The 19358-nt window shown below is 42.0% G+C and overlaps 2 protein-coding genes across 3 annotated transcripts in view; both read left to right on the top strand.

The window, feature by feature from the left end:
* The window catches only part of RAB3B (RAB3B, member RAS oncogene family), a 58621-nt gene extending 56325 nt beyond the window's left edge, over positions 1 to 2296 (top strand). For both annotated transcript variants that reach the window (XM_069863107.1, XM_069863106.1), the window contains exon 5: positions 191 to 2296. In XM_069863107.1, the coding sequence (XP_069719208.1) occupies positions 191 to 378 (188 nt within the window). In that variant the 3' untranslated portion in view covers positions 379 to 2296. The remainder of the gene's footprint in view (positions 1 to 190) is intronic.
* Positions 2297 to 5117: 2821 nt separating this feature from the next.
* NRDC (nardilysin convertase) overlaps positions 5118 to 19358 on the top strand; it is a 30869-nt gene continuing 16628 nt past the window's right edge. Inside the window, exons 1-11 of the mRNA XM_069863108.1 lie at positions 5118 to 5339; positions 10410 to 10734; positions 10924 to 11005; positions 11635 to 11788; positions 13274 to 13347; positions 14874 to 14969; positions 15911 to 16033; positions 17416 to 17473; positions 18473 to 18546; positions 18734 to 18803; positions 19152 to 19229. Coding sequence (XP_069719209.1) covers positions 5143 to 5339; positions 10410 to 10734; positions 10924 to 11005; positions 11635 to 11788; positions 13274 to 13347; positions 14874 to 14969; positions 15911 to 16033; positions 17416 to 17473; positions 18473 to 18546; positions 18734 to 18803; positions 19152 to 19229 — 1331 coding nt within the window. The 5' untranslated portion in view covers positions 5118 to 5142. The remainder of the gene's footprint in view (positions 5340 to 10409; positions 10735 to 10923; positions 11006 to 11634; positions 11789 to 13273; positions 13348 to 14873; positions 14970 to 15910; positions 16034 to 17415; positions 17474 to 18472; positions 18547 to 18733; positions 18804 to 19151; positions 19230 to 19358) is intronic.

Raw genomic sequence — 19358 nt, 5'->3', positions numbered from 1 at the left:
ACTCTTATTGACGGCTGACAAATTCTAGAAGCATTCCTGCTCACTATCCTGAGATTGTGGGAATCAACTGAGCTTAAGAATTGTCTAATGTCTTGTTTTCTTAAGGTGAATTCTGAAAAATTAGTATTTTAAAAGCCCTCTCCATTACCATCAGTCTCTACTGATTTTTTTCCCCCATTTTTTCTCACAGGTTTTGACTATTTTGAAGCTAGTGCCAAAGAGAACATCAACGTAAGGCAGGTGTTTGAGCGTCTCGTGGATATAATCTGTGAAAAGATGTCTGAGAGCATAGAATCAGACCCTTCCAGGGGCAATTCTGGAAGGAGCATGCGACTTACAGACAACCCACCCCCTTCGCAGCAGAACTGCTCATGCTAGTGACCTTTCTCATTGAGAAATGTCCTTCTTTCCTGATGAAATTTTATCTTTTCATTTGTGGTGACGCATTATCATGTAGTCCAAAGGCAGAGGTCTCTGTTGTAGGAAACTGGTATGTTCGTTTAATGTGCTGGAGTGTTAATATTATATATTTCCTCATCCAATAATTTAAAAAAAATCTGACTATATATTGTAAGTGTACCTAGTGTTAATGTGAGTTTCACAGAAAAACAATTGTATAGTGTTGCAAATGTTATTATCACAGAGAATGTTGAATTTGTAATTATAAATTCCTCTACTGCAGAAAGAGTTTTTTTGTCAAGAACAGCAGGAATTATTAGAAAAAAAACAGTCAAAAGGGACCAGGTCTAAAAGAAAATGGGGACAAAAATATCTTACAAAGTAAGAATTCTGAGTCATTGTCCTCTAGGCATGGATCTCTGTTCTTCTGTACTGCTCTAGGGAGGGACGAGGAGGGAGTGTGTGTGTTTGTATTTTGTGTCAAACCTCTAAATAGCAGGAGAGCACGTAGAGGAGTCAAAGGTGTGAGGCAGGGCAGAAGGAGGAGGAGGCCTTGCACCACACCTGCATTTCCCTGTGCTCTTGGCTGGTGCTGGGTGAAGGATCAAGAGCCTCTCCAGGGGCTGCCCTTGCCTGCAGACTTCCCAGTCACCGCTTACAGCTTGCAGCGTGCTGGGGGTGTTGCTGTGTTAGGCCCCTCACTGTCACTCATCATTTGTTTCTAGAGGCCCAATAGCCTCCCATCCTGCAGCTTTCCACCTCTATCCTATAGTTTAACCCCTCTAGGTTTGAATGTGCTCTGATCAACTGCTTGATGGTGGATTTGTTGCAGGATGAAGGAAAGGAGGAATTGGCTGCTGCATGCTTAGTTGGAGGCTCAGTCTGACACGTAAGACTTGGAACTGCACCCTCTCAGAAAGATTAAAATATCAGGAGCCAAAGTGTGTTGGCAAATATTAATGCCAGTACCACTAGATTTTCTTTCTGCGCTTTGTTGTTGATTTATTTTTTTACTTTTGTGCTAGATGGGTGCGTGTGTGGGGGTAGTTTTTCTGGTTTCAGATTCAACCACAAAGTATGAATTAAAAAAAAAAGGAAGAACGATTAATATAAAATAACTGCAAACTAAAAACGGCAAAGATGTCCTGTTAGAATTGCTCTATGGACGTTTTGTTGCATTGTTGTTTGAAGGGAGGAACAGTTTCCAATATTTAACATCTGAAACATTCTTATACTTCCAACATCCCTAAAATGACAAGATTTCTACACCTGTGTGTAGAACTCTGTGAGCATTAGCCACAGGCAGAGCTTGTATTTCTCAGAAATATACAGAGGAGCAGCTTTTGAAAATCTGTGAAATTACATACGCTGTATGCCTGTAGCATCACATACTTGTTTGCGCATCCCAGCTCCAAAAGTGATTGCAAATTGTGTCTGTAAAGGTAAATTAGGTGGATACAGAGAGTCTGCTCTCTTGAGGTGCAAAGTCTGTAAAGTTTTATGGCTTTACCCTAGGCCTATGACCTCCTCTGACTGAGGAGACTTTCTGATATCAGAAACTGGAGTCAAGTATCTGACCACTGCGCTGTAATTTGCTGGATTGTGACAGCAGCGAATGCTTTTGTAATGTCATTGTGTTGTGTCTCAAAGTGTAATAGTTCTAAGAAAAAAAGCACAATATTCTGGAGGAAAGTGCAACTACATTGGTGTAGTTTGAGCTCACTGTGCTAAAGGCTTGATCCCTTCATTCATTTGTACATTGCTTTCAGAAATCTTTATTGTGATGTATGTGTTGATCTAGTACTGAAAGTGTGATTTGTGCAGTGCTAGGAATGTGGCTATTGTATCTGAACCCATGAAGTGGCAAAATAAACAGAAATGCAGTCACGGCTGTGGACACTGAGCTTGCGTGAGCTGTGTTACCAGTGCACTAGGCAATTGTGTGCACGTATAAAGAAGGTATCTTTTAAATGCTTTTAAAATACCTTGATCTTTTTTTGACAGGATGATGATCCTTGAGCCCAGCAGTCAGGAATCACTGTGGAGATTTAAAACAGAGTGAAGAGAAAAATTATTTGGCCAATAAATGCTCGGCACAGTGTTTAAATTATAGCAGAAGCAGGGTTTAGGGCAACTTGTGCGAATAGCAAAAAGAAATAAAAACTCCCACAGCAGGAAGTGATGATTTTGAGCTGTGCAGCTATAATGGAGTGCCATGATGTAAATAATGATTTTTCAGCTCAGCAACTCAATGCGAGAAGAAAACAGATTCAGAAAAAATGGAATTGCAATTATTTTGGTTTGCTTTTTTTTCTTAACAAAAAAGACCTTACCCTTTTCCATCCAATATAGAATTGTGTTTCATTGTGTTCCTGTCAATTAAAATGTGTTTTTTTAAATAATTTTTAGTAAGAATACAAGTATATCCCAGGCCCGTCAACCTAGGATGGGCAGAATTGTTTTTTCGTCAGCAAGTAGCTACATGCAGTAGAGCCAGAACAGGAAAAGATGGTTATGAATTCTACCCTGCCCTATATTGCATACAGGGAAAAACCTAGTATTTGGTGCAGAAAACCTCCAGAGTTTATTTCAAATAAGAAATCAAATCATCACAGACAACTGACACATGAAGTATATATTGATGGAGAGATATATCTCATCATCTTACATTTGGTTTAAAAGCTGTGAATGAATACAGAGAAAGCCTTTTGCTGTTAAGTGGTGTGCAGCCAATTTCAGCATCATCAGAGAGTCAATAGCAGCTGTTACTTGTATTAACTTGTGCAAGGTAATGGCAGAATGTGAGTCAATAATTTGTCAGGGCAAGGGAGATAACAGACTTGCTTGCACCAAAATGCTTGATGCAGTCTTGTATAGAGCCTTCCATTTGACTGCCAGTGGCCTAGGGGAGTAGTGTCAATAAAACAGTATGTTTGCCGGGTAAAAAAGGGGTACTAGAATGTGTAAGGCAAGAGGTGACTGCTCTTCACAAGCTGCTCTCTGTGGGTTGTGCAATACAGTACTGAGTGTGCATTTCTCCAGGGAAAGCCATGCAGGAGGGTCTAAGATAGACATAGCTCTTGGCTTCCATCTTGTGGAGAAATAAAGCACTGAAGCATCCAGTTTAAATTGCCTTCCTAGACGTCTAGTCTAAATTATTGTCCCTGTATCTGGGACAGCCCCCCTTATTTGCTTTCAGCATCTCTCGCAGTCAACATAGACTCAAACACACACACAAAGTAACCAACAGCACTGGTATGGCAGTAAGGGCAGAAAATGGAACGAATGTGGAACAATGCACAAGGGATGTGGTATATGGATGGGATTTTTGGCCTCAAGTTGCACTAGGGGAGATTTACATTGGATATTAGGATATTTTTTTTTTTCTGGGAGATTGGTGAATCATTGGAACTGGCTGCCCAGGGAAGTGGTGGAGTTACCAACCCCAGAGGAGTTCAAAAGGTGTAGATGTGGCACTTCAGGACATGGTTTAGTAGGCGTGATGGTTGGACTGGATGATCATAGAATCATGGAGTACTTTGGGTTGGAAGAGACCATAAAGTTATCATCCAGTTCCAACCCCCTGCAATGTGCAGGGCCACCTCCCACCAGCCCAGGCTGCCCAAGGTCTCATCCAACGTGGCCTTGAACCCCTCCAGGGATGGGGCAGCCACAGCTTCCCTGGGCAACCTGGGCCAGTGTCTCACCCCCCTCAAAGTGAAGAATTTCCTCCTTATGTCTAGTCTAACTTAGAGCTTGGGAGTTCTCTTCCAATGTAATGATTCTCCGATTCTAAATGCAAGGGCAAGCCTCCAAACAGCTCTCAAAGCATTACAAGGATCTTGGCAACACACACCATTTGGAAAAGCCAGCTTCAGGGAGATTGGAGAGATGAGGAAAGGAACCATTCCTGATAATATTTGGAATCGCTACATCAGCACTTCAGCTTCCTGGAGGGGAGAAAGCAGAGCCACAAATCGGAGAAGGCCGAGCCCTACCGGGAACCGACAGCGGTGTCTGCTGAGGAGTCACGAGTACAAACCCGAAGCCCCTAAGGGCACCGTGAGGGGGGGGGGGAACACAATTACACCCCAGCAGCAGCCTTAAGCGCTGAAAGAGCCCCGAGCGTTGCCGTCACGCCGAGCGTGGCTGCGCTGCTTTCCCCGGGTGGGCACGGCCGCCGCTCGCCCCCCGCCCCGCCCGCTGATTGGCCCTTCGGAGTGAGCGGTGGCTACCGGGGCCAAGAGGAGGCGGTTGGACTGTTCCAACGCAAGAGCGGGGGGGACACGCACAGCTAACGCGGCAGGCGGGCGTGAATGTCGGACCGTGACGACGCAGAAAGGAGTTCCCGGGATCAGGCTTTACTCGTCTGTCTTTTCTTTCTCCCTCTGATTTCTTCGTCCCTCCTGTCTCATTTCTGAAAAGGGCTGCCTTGCCCCCCGCCCCCCTCCCCACCTATGGTTTTTCCCGCCACGTCCCCTCCCCCGTGTCTCCGCCAATCAGCGGCGCCTCCGGCGGCGAGCGGCGCGTTGATTGGCCGGCTCTGCGCAGCCGGCGCCGCGGCGGGCGCTGATTGGCGGCGGCGCGGGGCACGCGTCACCGGCGCTTCCTCGCGCGGCGGCCGCGGGGCCGGGCCGGGCCGGGCGGCGGGGGCGGCGCATGCGCCGCTTGGTGGCCGCGTTCGCACGCAGCGGGCGAGCGTTGGTGGCGGGGCCTCCCCTCGGCCGCCCCTCAGCCGCCGCCATGCCCGGCAGGAACAAGGGGACGTCCGGCTACGGCTGCCCGGAGGCGCCGGCGGGGCAGCAGCCCGCGGAGAGCGGCGGCGACGCCAGAGGCCGCTCGCCTCACGCCGAGGAGGGCGAGGAAGACCGCGGCCGCGGCGGCTCCAACCTCGGCGACCCCGACATCGTGAAGTCCCCCAGCGACCCCAAGCAGTACCGGTGAGCGCGGGGGGAGGGCGAGGCGGGGCCGGTGGGGCCGCCCCCGGGGGGCTCGGTACCGAAAACGCCGGTAAATCAACTTTGTAAGGCTCATTATGGAGTTTTAGAAAGCGAGCATCCTTCATCGGGGCTGGGCAGGGCGATCGCCATCGGTCCCGTGCAGCCAGGCAAGAGCTGGGGACAGGATATTTCCCGCTTACAGGCATGTGGGTAAATTTTCCCAGAAATCTTATGCACATTCTGTTACTTTCCAAGGGTTAATTTTAGTGTTATTACAAACTTCACAACAGTCAAAACTCTTGCTGATTTGGAGCTTTGGAGCCAGCTCTGCCTGATCTTGCATTTGAGGTGGGGAGACGCTGCAAAAAGAGGAGCTCACAGGAGAAGCACTATCTGTTCAGCACAGGTCAGACTGAACACAAGATGTTACCATCTTCAAAATAAATAGTGTCTGGAAAAACCCTGTCTGAAAGAAAACGTGCTGTCAGAGAAAGGAAGCATACTATCAGAGGGACATTGTCCCTGACTTTCAAGAAATACAGTTACATAGATGAAGCTTAACTCTAGCTTAATTAAAAAGCATTCCACTTGATGTAATAGTAACTATTTCTGGTACCTGGCTGGGGCCTCCCTGGCAGTGGAGAAGGCGAGTGTGGGGCCAGGTGCTGCCCTGAGAGCTCTCCTGGCCTGGTGCTGGGTGCCCTGCACACTCCAGCATGGCCCGAACTGTGGTACTGGAAGCCGGGCTCCTCTTGGTGACAGGGGGAATGAAGGGCCCCCTCACTGAAAAATGGAGAGTGGGTCTTTGTGGGGGTGTTTCTCTTGGCCTGTCTGGTTGGTACACAGTAATAGCCCCAGGGCTTGCACAGGTAAACCCAAGCCATGCCTGTTCAAAAACTGCTGTGACAAGACACTTTAAGGCATAGAAATACCACTTTGTTAGTCTGCAGCCTTCATCCAGGCAGCTCTGCTCCAAAAGTGTCAAGCTGATGTGTGAAATGCAGTTAAGGTTATTATAGAGCAGTTACCAATGGAAAAAAAGTCTGTTATGCTTCCCATTTTAGGTGAACTTCCAGGTTTTAACGTGAATATATCTGTGAGTTGAGACAATTAGTTTTATGCTGCTGTTTTGCTATTATTTGTTTACTTCTGAGTAACGCTATGAAAGGTCCCCTTCCCTGAGTCCAACCCTCAGCATCTGTGACTTCCTCACAGCGAGAGGCTTGACTAGGAACGGCTAACAGAATCTGAGCTCTTTGGAAGGTGTAAGGCTGTCATTCTTGAAGGGACACTATTATAACTTCTTTCTGTTAGGCAGCAGAGTATTCAGCCCCTGTAAGGTGCTTTTTTTTATCTTTAGTCTTCATGATGTAGACAGACATCATGTACAGCCAGTGAAGAATCTGCCTAAACCTAAGCCTGAAACTGAGTTTTGGATTTGCAGTGACTTATGGTTGACAGTGAAATTCCTGCTGGCTGCATGAAGAGGACTCTGCCCATTGGCTTAAGGAGAAACTTGCTCCCTCCCATCTTGCCCTACTTCCTTGCTGCTTCCTCTGCATCTCTGCCTGCCTCTTCTGGCGTTCTTACTTATGCTCCTTTGCAGGAGGCTTGTTTTCCTGCAGAGTTTGCAGTTGCAGACGCTGTCAGCTTAGGAAACTTCTGCTTGCACTACCTGAAACAGCACAATGATGAAGCTTGGCAAATCCATTGAAAACTGCCACTGAATATCTAATTAGAGATTCAGGAACCTCCTCTGAATGTAGAGGACTGGAAAGTGTATTTGCTTATAGCAAAGAGTAAACTAATACCAATGTCTTCCAGAAATCCTGCTGTCTGTGCTTAACAGACTTTTTTCATTTGGAAGCCGAGAGTCATGTTTTGTTGGACTGATTTCTGTGTGTGGGAAGTGAGCCTTGCACAGAACAGACACAAATGTCACCCTTAGGAAGGAGAACTCCAGTGTTGCTGAAAGTAAAGCACACACTTACGTCTTCTAACTGTGTACCAGACCTCCTAAGTGAATTTAATGGCAGATGGTTTCATGGTGCACATACCCTTTCTCTTCTCTGCATGGATCAGCGCTGCAGACCAGTCACAGTGGGCTTAACGTGGCCTTCTGTGACATCAGTCATAATGCAGTGGAAAATGTTACGTTTTGTCCTCTCAAATGCAGTGACCGTAGAAATGAAAGAATTCTGATAGAGATCACAGAATGTATTTTCAAAAGAGTTTGTTGGGGCAAAAATTATTGTCAGAATCAAAGTTGATTTTGTTCATTAGAACTATGAGTGGGTAGTTATCTTTACCAAAATGTATGCTTTATTTCAGTTCATTCATGTATGGAATTTCTTGGGCTTGTATGGATTGTTTTGGATTATTTTGGAAATTAAAACAATTTTCTAAGTGTTAATTGTGCATTGATACGCATTTCAATATTTACTTAACTGCTAAACAATTATCATTGATGTAAGAAAAAACTTGCTGTGAGAACAATTCTGTTTAAACTTGCCCGGGGTGGTTAAACAGTAACTTAAAGAATTTGAATGTTATTTTATGCTTAAGCCTTATTTTTATCAATGCCTGTACAGTCCTCCAAAAAAAAAGCAGTTGGACTGTATTTGCTTTTTTTTGTTACATTAAGTGATTGCATTTTTTTGTCCTGTATTTTGCACGCTCGTGTATTGATTTCACTTGTCCTCTTCCACTGGACAGAAACATGGAAAAAGTAAAGAACACCTGTGTCAGTTGGTGCCTCTGTTTGGTGTAACCTGTACTGTTCCAAATTCTCCTGAAGTGCGATCCGATAGCCCTCAGCAGCGGCTTAGTTGCATTGTTGCCTTGCTACTGGGTGCTTGCTGTCCTACCTTGTCTGCTAGACCCACGAGTCTGAAGATAAGCAATATAAAGTTAGTAGCCTTACTGGAAAGGGTCAACAAGAGCTACTGGATACAGCTGGCTAAACAGCTTGGTGGGAAGTCATTCTTCTGGAAGAACGGCACTGTTCCATTCTCTGCTTTCCATGACTAACTTAGTGGTCACTGGGAAGCCAGCGTTTGTTATGGGCTGTGAAAACGTGCTGGTGGCAGTTGAGTGCAGAGGTGAAGAATATGCTCGTTGTACTGGAATACGTGCTTTGGCAATGTTGGCTTGTCACTGTGTGGTTCTTTCACTCAGCTCTCCTGGGGCTGAAGTGCCTACACATGCAGTGTCTCTGTTTTTAGGACCCCTATTGTGCATTCGGAAGTGCTGCAGCTGCGTAATGTGACGCACATGTATGATGCGAACAGGCTTTCAGAATGTAGGGATGATTAACATTGTACCCAGACACTGGCATGGATCTAGTACTATCTGTACCTCCGCAGCCTCTTCTGTAGCTTGAATGAGTGAAAATGCCCTTGCGCTTTTGATTGGGACAAATTTGTACTGCTCAGCGTCCTGCAGCAAGCAGGGTGGGCGTGTTAATGGCTGTGAAAGCCTGACCACAGTAAGTGCTGTCAGTTCCTGTTGGACCAGCGGTTGTCATTCATAAATTTAACTATTAAGCACTTGTCCTTTTTCAAGGACTTGTAGTCCAAGAAGTATGTTTTTTTAACTCTTGTTACAGTATCCCCTTTGCTCCTTCCCTCCAAGTAGGTCCCCGTGAAATTCAGCTGGGAGAGAAGTAACCAGAATAACTTGTTTCCAAGCTGGTCTGTGGTTTGCAGAGCCGTAGCTGGTGGCCTGCAGCTCTAGTGAAACTGAAACTTACACTGACTTCATATGTTGAATTGGAATATTGATAATAACACACGCTTTTATTGGTGGGAAGCAGTAGAATTGTGTAATGATAACTGTGAATGAAACATGTGAGATGCTTTTTGTGAGAAACTTTAGGAACCATGGAGCTGGAAAACACAAAATGTGCCTTTCATTTTTCTTTTGGGTACTTACCACGTGGCTTGAGCTGGAAATCTGTTTTGAAATTTCTGCTACCAAAATACAGCAGTGGCCATGTTGCAAAGATTTGATCTGGTATAAACTTGGAGTTGGACTAGATGACCTTTTTAAAGGTGCTTCCCAACCTAAACCATTCTGTGATTCTGTGTGTTGTAACTCTGATTTCTCTGGGAGTGTGGGATGTGACCATGGGATCACATACTAGCATTTTTTTTTCTTGTTGGATGGGATACCATTTGATTTTATCACACAAATCCTTGGGTTGGATCAAATATTTTCTGGACCCAGCATTACTCCTTTCTGCAGCTGGTGTAATACCCAGTGCCAGCACCCAGAAGAGGGGGCTCCAGCTAATTTGAGAAATTGTGACTGCCTGTTTCAGATCTGATGGGAAATGAATACTGCTAAGAGATCTTGTAGTGCAGAGCATTGGTGCTCGCAGTCCTCAGTCTGAAAAGCTGTAGATTGGTGCTGGACAGGGAGCTTGCAGGGTTTTGTACGTGTAGGTGTATGTGCACACATACATAAAAAATTCTGAACGTGTGTACAGACACACACACAGAGAACTGTGTATTTGCTTGTATTGCAAGTGTGATTTATTTTATTAAGCCTGCAGAGAATATCTGTCCTTTCTAACACACACCTGCTACATCTTTGGATGCCATTTAATAGAAAACACTTAAAGATTCAAGTGAAGTGGAGTCTCTGGGGCCTATTTAGAGCCAAACACTTAGGATCTTAATTCTGCTACAAAATACATGTTTCCAAGAGCCTGAGAAGTTTTACAAGCTATTGATGTCTGGGTTTGCCTGTTCTGAGTACCTGAAGTTTTCTCTAAGTAAGTGCTAGTAGCTTAAATATTTCACAAGGAGAGAAATAAAAGCCCAAGTCGTCGGCCCTGACCTTATAGGTAAAAGGGCTCCTGCTACTACCTTGAATTGATTCATTCTTGTTCTTATAGCTGTTGGATAGCAGAAGAGTTTTCACTTTCCCACTATAAAATGGCTCAGCTTCTTAGGAGATCTCAGTTGAAGACCATAAAATTATTATGGGAAATACAGAATTTTTTGTAATTCTGAAAATTCAGATTTGGGAAATAAGTGTGTTCATTGTAAGTGATTATTCTTTCAGGTATATCAAGCTGCAAAATGGCTTGTGTGCACTTTTGATTTCCGATTTGCATTACTTGGATGGTGGCCCAGCTGCTTTATCTTCAGAGGAGGATGAGGAGGAGGAAGACGATGAAGATGATGAATCTGAAGAGGGGAGTGATGAAGATGATGACTCCGGAGCTGAAATTGAAGATGGTAGAGAAGGTTTTGATGATGAGGACTGCGATGAGGAAGATGAAACCGAGGACGATGGTGGAGATAATGATGATTTAGATGATGCTGATGACAGTGAATTAGAAGAGCTGGCTGAAGAGATAAGGAAAAGAGGCTGTACAGAGAAGCAGGTATGTACTTAAAGCTATAGGGTGAAAAAATACATAGCGAGCTTTCTTGTGGTCTAAAACTTTGTGATTAGGCATTCAGACTAGACCTTTTCATTGTGCCTGTCCTGATTGATTTACCTTACACTTCTGTCCTTTTCCTGAAGTGTTTCCTGAAGCAGCTTTTACTGAGTGTGTTGTATTTTCTCTAAGTCTGCAGCAGCCCTCTGCATTGCTGTTGGCAGCTTCTCTGATCCCGAAGATCTACCTGGATTAGCCCACTTCCTGGAACATAGTATGTATCTGCTCCTGTTTCATCTCCAGCTTCAGCGCAAAATGAGTGCTGTGTAGCTCTGAATTTTTGTAGTATTTTAGAATCATTTCCTAATTTGGTCATTGCAGAATTTATTTTCATCAGATAAATAAATTCATGATTTCATAAAAATACTGACTTAGTAAGGAACTTTTAACATGGGAGAAGGCATCTCATACCCTTCAGCAGGCTGCACATAGTGTACGTTGACATTCTTTGTTATCCTAAATGTGGGAGAAGCACGTTGCCTATGGCTTTACAAAGTAGGCTGGAGCTACAGACCTTTCTCTCTCTAGTAGAGGATGATGAATCAGTAATACAGACACAGAAACCTTATGAAGTTTCTGACCAGAGGTATCTCAGAATACTGCTCTTGACCAAGCATGTCTAGAAAGGCAGTGTTATTTCCAGCCTGTCTGGGCCTGCTGCTGAAGGCAAATGATACTAGTTATTGGGCAGATTACATGGCTGGTTGCTATTTAGTAGTTAGCTGCTGAATGTGAACTGTGGGTCAGTCGTAGGTAATGCTGTGCTAAGGAGGGGTTGCTATAGCTGTAATTGGGAATAACAAATTAATACCATCTTGGTAAATTTGCTGATTTCTATTCCAGTGGTTTTTATGGGCAGTTTGAAGTACCCAGATGAGAATGGGTTTGATGCATTTCTGAAGAAACATGGTGGGAGCGATAATGCTTCAACTGATTGTGAGCGGACAGTCTTCCAGTTTGATGTGCAGAGGAAGTACTTCAAAGAAGCACTTGATAGGTAACTTCATATAAGTGGTGATTAGGTGTTAATAGATGTTTGTAAATGCCTCAGGAGGTTGGGTGTTGCTGTTCAGTTTTTCATTTTGGAGTGATTAAGACTATTGCTGAACTTCCATAGGTACCTCTGTTACCACGGAGTGTATTGGATATAAGGAAATATTATCTCCCTTTGGATATTGTACTGTTTTCTGAGATAGTGCCTGTGTAGCTGCTGTGTGGTCACTTGGGATCCACATGTAGGTCTTAATGCAGGTAGCTTTTGGAGGGTTTTACCACCCTTAGGTTAGTAGCATTGATTGCAAGAGAAATTTTATACAGTGTAACAACTGTTTAGAGACTAAGTGCTCCCAGCATCCCAGGGATTCATCCCTTGAAATATCTGTCCTGGTAGAACAGCCCAAGGTGTGCCTCAGAAGGATACATTTAACCCAGTCCAGTGTGTATCTGTGTATCTTTTTGTAGAAGGTATTTAACTTGCTCTTTCATGCTGTGGTTACCTTAATACAACAGAGCTCCCCACCTGTTGGTGTGGTTTCCTTCAGTGAGAGGAAATCACTTATTTATAGGGGCACATCAGCTGAGTGTTTTTTTAGTTATTTATAAGTGCAAAAGAATAAAATGTTATAATTGCAATCTTTCACAACAGCTGACTTAGTGGAGGAGAAACACAAATTATGAGTTCTGTAGAACAGCATTTTATATAAACAAGATAAATGGATGCTCCTGATAATTTCTGTTCATTTGTGGATCTAAAGAATCTGAAAGATGTCACCATTCAGTAATCTTTAGTTTAGTGACTCCTGTACCCATAGACCTCTGCCAACAATGTATTACTGTTAAAGTTTTGCTTAAAATATTCAGTGCATCATTAAAAAACTTGACAAATAAAATAGAAATATTAGATTCTCTGTCAGCCTTCTGTAGAATCTCTATTCACTGCAGACATGTCCTTTTCTGTTACTCTGCTCTCTGTGGGTACAGAAGAGATATATCTGGATGACATCACTGACTTTTATAGTAGATAGTAAAATTGTAATGGATATACAAGCTTATGGTACAAGATATAAATGAACAATTTGTTGCCTGGACTTAAGAAGAAACTTTCCTTGTGGTCGTGTTGTTCCTAAAGAACAACCAGCGTTTTCTTCTGAAGCATCCGATACTGGTCCCTGTTAAAGCCAGGAACCAGGCTGGCTGTGGATCACTTGTCTGATGTGATGTGATCATTCTTAGGATGCAAAGGGAGATAATCCTGCTCCCATTAGTGTCATATCCTACTGTATCAAACCAAAAGAGAAAGCCCTGTCCTTTGGTTCTTGATGGTATCACAAAACTGGCTTTTATCTTTCCTTAAGACATTATAGTTAAGAATTACATAATTTTTAGGAAGATAAACAACTTCAAAATAGTCAATGCTGGGTTTAATTGCTGGGGTGATTTTGCTCCATCTTAATAGGCACTGAAGAAAGTCTCTGTTTTGTAGGTGGGCACAGTTCTTCATTCACCCACTCATGATCAGGGACGCAATAGACCGAGAAGTTGAGGCTGTAGACAGTGGTAAGTAGTAGTATCTTTCCCTCTGTGTTTAGCCCATCTTCTTAAAGAAGCAAACCCTATTTTGTAACACTGATTTCCATTTTGGACTACGCTCCTGAGCACTTCAGTCAAGTTCACCTATCTTGACTGGGAGATTAAACTCTTCAGTTTAAGTTTCATTGATAGCAATGGCTGTTAGAGGAGAAAGTGCTATCACTGTGAGAGTTTTCCATTTTGTCACTTGAATCAGAAATTAATATTTTTAAGTGATTTGGTAGTAACCAGCTGGGCAATTACATAAGCATTGTGGATGTTCTTCAGGGAACAACACACCTGTAGCTTCAGCATAGCCCCGGTGCTCTCTCCAATCCTCTGTGGAGTTAGTACTATAAACTGAGGCGATTTCACTTGTCTCCTTATCCTAATGTCTTAGTAACTACAGAGTTGCTTCACAGAGGGAAATTAAACCAGGCATAGAAGTGAGTGTTCACTTGATTTTCTAATATGTAATGAATACGTCCATACCGCTTTTAAAAATTCACTGATTTAAGAGAAAAAAAACTGTTACTGGTATATATACCGAATTGTTTAAATAATTATTCCAAGTTGTCTTCTCCATCTGTCTTCTGGCAAGAAAAAATGGTCAATTTGGTCTTTGAATTTAGAAAAGTATCAATACAAATAAGGAGCTGTCTCTGAGTTAAGGTGTGTTCTTCAACAGCTTTAGCCAAAATAAGCCTTCAATTGCACTGCCTTCATTATGCAGATCCACTCCTTCCTTTGTGTTGACGCTATAGAAATGTGCTGCTCAATAAATTATGTCAGCTTGATGAACTGGCTGTGTAACAACCCAGGCAAAAGAATTAGCTCACACCTCTGCTGTGCATGTTTCTTATTACCAGCAAAAATAGGAACAGGAAAAGTCTTGATTTTGGCAGAACCCCATAATTAGATTAGCATAAGCTGATTGTTAAGACTATGTTTTTGGAAACTATCTTGCTTAGTGTTTCAATTTCATAAAATCATAGAATGGTTTGGGTTGGAAGGGACTGTAAAGATCATCCAATCCCTGCCATGGGCCGGAACACCATCCTTATTTCATTATTAGGCTGCAAGTTGTCCTGTGTGATGTATCAGAGAAGCAGGTTTGTAATTGTTTTCAGGTCCTTTCTGCAGGGCCTGGCTCAGTAGAATATAGATGACCTTGCATTCCCTCAAATTTGACAGACTGAAAGCATTCTCAACAACAGATTGAGGACAGGCTGGGGCTTTAGATGGTTGTCCTCCTTATCCCTTTTTTTTTTTTACTTCTCAGCAATGAGCTGTGGTTTCCACATTCTTTTGACTTGTATTCATTACTGCTAGCAAGTCTTGTTGTATTTCGCTACTTCATAATACAACAAAACTATTCCAGGCTGCATCTATGTGGTCTGTCTTCCTTTTCAGTTTGGTTGGGGGTGTTGCTTTGTTTTACTTTACTTATTTTGCTTTGCAACAGCACAACCTCAATTTTGATGCATGCCTCTTCAAATTCTTTTAATTAACAGAGTATCAGCTTGCAAGACCCTCTGACTCAAACAGAAAGGAGATGCTGTTTGGGAGTCTTGCCAGGCCTGGGCATCCTATGAAGAAATTTTTTTGGGGTAAGTTCTGGATTTATGTTATAAAGTGGTGATACTACTTAAACTTTTAGCCACTTAGGAGTTGCACTAACTTGAGCTATCTTATCAGAGCAAACACTAGACTTGCTCAGAAGGAGTAGAGCAATTATTCATTTTACAGTAATATGTTTGGGATTAAAAGCTGCTGTCTACTGCTTGAGATAATTGCCATTCTGATACTGCTTTTTGCTGATGTTAAAGCTAGGTTGCCCTAGGTGTGCAATCATCTGACTTTTGGTTAATGTAAATGTAACGCACTCTGAGTCATCTCTGTCTTGCTTAAGCTTGTTTTTTGCTATTAAAATTTCCCGGAACAAGAAAGTATTTCTGGATTTGTGTCTAAGGAGGCTTCACAAATAAATAATTCCCTTTTGAACTTGCAGAAGTAGGTCTTCACAGCCATGTGAGTGGAGCAGAAGGGAAATCTGTCCTTCCTCTCCTGGACAATATGGTGTCCTAGCTCCCTCACCTTTGTCACACTGGTGAGCATGTAAATTGCAGTATGGTGGGTAATAGAGTTAGCCAGCTTTGAAATACAGATAATATTTATAAAGTTATGTAGTGACAGATACTGAACACCGTATTTTCCCCTCTCTTTGTCTCCTCTGTTCTGGAAGTTCCACTGGTGAGGGAATAACTGGCAACACAGTGAGCCATGCAGTAAATGGCATGGGTGATCTGATAATGCAGGAGGACTCTGTCCTCCCTTATCATAGAAATATCAACTGTCCTTATAATGGGAACCAGAAATTGGAAGATACTAATTTTCAGTTAACGTTTGTTTAACTACAAATTTCTAGTAGAAATTTTTAATGTGCTTACCATTATTGAACTTGGTGCCAGGGAAGGAAAAGGAATTCTTAGTATATCTTGCTGTGACATAACCAGTGTCTAGATAATGAACTACCTTTTAATGTTTACAGGTAATGCAGATACACTCAAGCATGAGCCTAAAATGAAGAATATTGATACCTACACCAGACTGAGGGAGTTCTGGCAGCGCCATTACTCTGCTCACTATATGACTTTAGTCGTCCAATCTAAAGGTAACATGAGTTGTTCCTTAAAAACAGGCTCATTGCTGCTGTTTGTGTAGTGCTTTTGGCGTCAGTTCAAGCGGAGCCCAAGCCATTTTAGTGGATTACAGTCCTGCAGGAGGTATTTATATGTAGCTTTTAGCTTGGTTTCCAAATGAAACTTGAGCAATTGTGCTGTGTTATTGTCCTCCTGCCACTTCTTGAGAAACTGTGAACTGAAACTGTTGAATAGGTTCCAGGCTAACACAGAATGTAAAATCTCAAGGCTGTCACCACTTAAATGACTTAATGCTGCTGGTTTCTCTGCCATCAACAGTGAACCTCCACGGAAAATGATGAGGGGAATGAGAAAGGGTTTCCCAGTTGTCTTATTTTGTTTGGGGCTCTTTCAAAAGAGGTCTATAAGTAAAATACTTTTCTTTAGGTAGAATAAAAATTCTAAGTTTTTTCCTGTAGACTGAAAAATCCTGTGCAAATGGAGCTGAGTTTTATTTCATCAGAGAACTTCAGACCTGTTTGTTTCTGCTGAGAATGAAAGAAATTTCTTAAAAGTCAAGCACGTAGTAAAGACCTGTGCTGAAAGTAAATAGTTGTGTGCATTCAGGTTAGGTTTGTGCTTAGGGGATTTGTTGAGTGCTAAAACTGATAGCAATTCCTGTCTGTAAAATTGAGAAGGTAACAACAGAGGTGGTAACTCCTCCTATGCTTTTTTCTGTCTAGTCTGTAAAATCGAATATCTCTCGCATAGTTGCTTACATAGTGATGGATTGAAATGTTGTTTCTTTTGGTGGCTGAGAAGAAAAGAACTGTTAGTTCTGTCCTGCCTCCAGCCTCATTTTTCTTGTTGTTCAGCATATACCACATCACTTCTGGAATACAGAATGCTTGCTTAAACAAGCAATCTCCAACAGATCATTTAAAACAAAATTTACTTGTGGTTCTTGACACACTTTGTTTAGGAAAGAGGGTGGGGAGAAGGAATTCTTAACACTGTGGGACTGCGTTTAGCTGTGAAAATTGCTGCATATGTTCTGAACATAGGGATGGAATGAGAGTAACAGGTACTGGTGATTTTGTAGATCCTTAAGTTGGTAATTCCTTTTCACAGTCACACCAGATACTATTGAATTTTAAATCCCAGTTGTGTAGGGGTGAGATTTCAGCAGTATATACAAAACCAGAGCTATGACCAGAGATGTAGTTCAGTGAATATTAAGAATTGACTCAAACCAACAGCTTTGAAGCTTATAATTTGGAATGTTTTAATTTTAAAACATACAGACTTGCAGCCTTTTGAAAATAATTGATCTATTGAGATAAGATAAAGAATTCATCTTAGGTCTTCAGGAAATTACATTACTGTCTTTTTTTTTTTTCTCTCTCCGTATTAGAAACACTTGATACATTGGAGAAGTGGGTGACAGAAATCTTCTCAGAGATCCCAAATAAGTAAGACTCCTTTGATGCAAAAGGCGTTACAAATATAAAATTATCTGTTTTTAAAATGACTGTTTTTAAAAAACATCACTTACTGGAGAAGCTAAGGAAATTAATGTTTGTTAATTAACATACTTATCTAGAAAAGAATAGGCAACTTTGGAAGTAAAGACTGCCATTAATTGCTTCAGGAAGATTTTGTTTGTACTTAACAATTATTTAGCCTGCAAGCTGTGTGGTGCTAACTTGCATCAGTGCTTGCTTAATATGTGCTGATGCCTAGATTTTATGATAAATCATTCAAATCTAGATTATCATTTTGCATTTCTTATCTTTGCTTTATGTCAAAAATAATTAGCAGCAAAATAAATTAAAACCGTGTGTTGAATTTGTCGTCCTTAGGGTGGTGACTGGTTAGAACATGATGCGTTTTTTAATAATTCACTCTAATGTGCTGTCTAAAGAGGGGGTTCTATAAAAGTTTTACTAACTTGAACAGCATTTTATTTCCTCTTCCATTTTCTGCTTTTGCAAGATTTTAATGCCTGTGGTGCATGGAAATGTGCTAGTGAAGGTCTGATGCTATACAGAGACACATTTGTCTCTCCTGACCCTGTTCTCCTCGTTCCTCCTTCCCCACAAGACAATCCATCAGGATTCTGTGAATCCAGGGCCAACTCAGGAAGCTGTTTACTATGCTTGGCTTTCCTTTACCCTGTTAGGAAAGCAAGCTTTTTATTTTTACTAAGGTGAGGGAGGAGTTGATGTAGTATCTAAATCTTTGCCCACATAACAGAGTAATTACCAGAGTGCAAGTGAGTGCAAGTGAATTCCAGGTTGCCTTCCACTTTGGGCTGGGTGGATCCTGGGCTGCACCCTTTGTTACGCACCATCATTTTCTGCTTGTCTGATGTACCACCTCTGTCACGTCAGAATCCATAGCTCTTGTGGTTATCAAAGTGAACCTTTGAATCCTTGCCAGTAACAACACACTTTAATTTTCCTTTTAAGTGGTTTACCCAAACCCTGCTTTGGCCACCTGACTCAGCCTTTTGACACACCAGAATTTCACAAGCTTTACAGAGGTAAGTAAACCAGATTTGTTTAAATGTTTTGAATACATAGCTTCATATTTCCTTTGTGTGATCCAGTTACTTTGTAGAATAATTGTATGGTTCTGAATAAATTTTAACCATTTTTTCAGCATTATATGAATTTCTTATCTATGCCTAATCATGTTTATTTATAATTAATAAATTTATTTGTGTTCAGTTGTTCCAGTCAGGAAAGTTCACTCATTGAGTATCACTTGGGCGCTTCCACCACAAGAACAGTATTACAGGTATGGTGGTGCTGCATTTTATTTCTATCATGTTTATGTTGTGAGTAATTTATTGACTGTCACAACAAACCAAAAACTCTCATTGATTTGTGTTACAAATTACTTTGGTTCAGCTAGGGGAACATTTTTCAAATGAATTAATCTGATGCAGATATGTTTTTTTCATTAAATTGATTAGAATTGGTACACAGCTGATTTAACATCACTCCTCGCTGACTCAGATCAGTCATTGTGTTCTGAACTCCCACATTTTTAGCTTATTATCCTAATGCTGTCTGAAAAAGCAAAACTTCTTTCTGTGAAACGTGTTACCTCATGGCATTTAATCACCTTCAAATTTTCTTTTAGGGTGAAGCCTCTTCATTATATTTCCTGGTTGGTGGGACATGAAGGCAAAGGCAGCGTTCTTTCTTTCCTTAGGAAAAAGTATGTGTTTTTTAAGCATAGTTATTAAATGTTTTGCTGTTATTAAAATAAAGGCAAACTCTATTTTAGGTATATGTTTATTTTATGCATATATTAAAGCAGGCCAAGTCTGTCTTTTTGTATCAGCAT

This window comes from Phaenicophaeus curvirostris, chromosome 8 (assembly GCF_032191515.1).
Source record: "Phaenicophaeus curvirostris isolate KB17595 chromosome 8, BPBGC_Pcur_1.0, whole genome shotgun sequence".
NCBI lineage: Eukaryota > Metazoa > Chordata > Aves > Cuculiformes > Cuculidae > Phaenicophaeus > Phaenicophaeus curvirostris.
The sequence above is the reverse complement of the archived record's forward strand: the minus strand, read 5'-3'. Positions and strand labels throughout refer to the sequence as shown.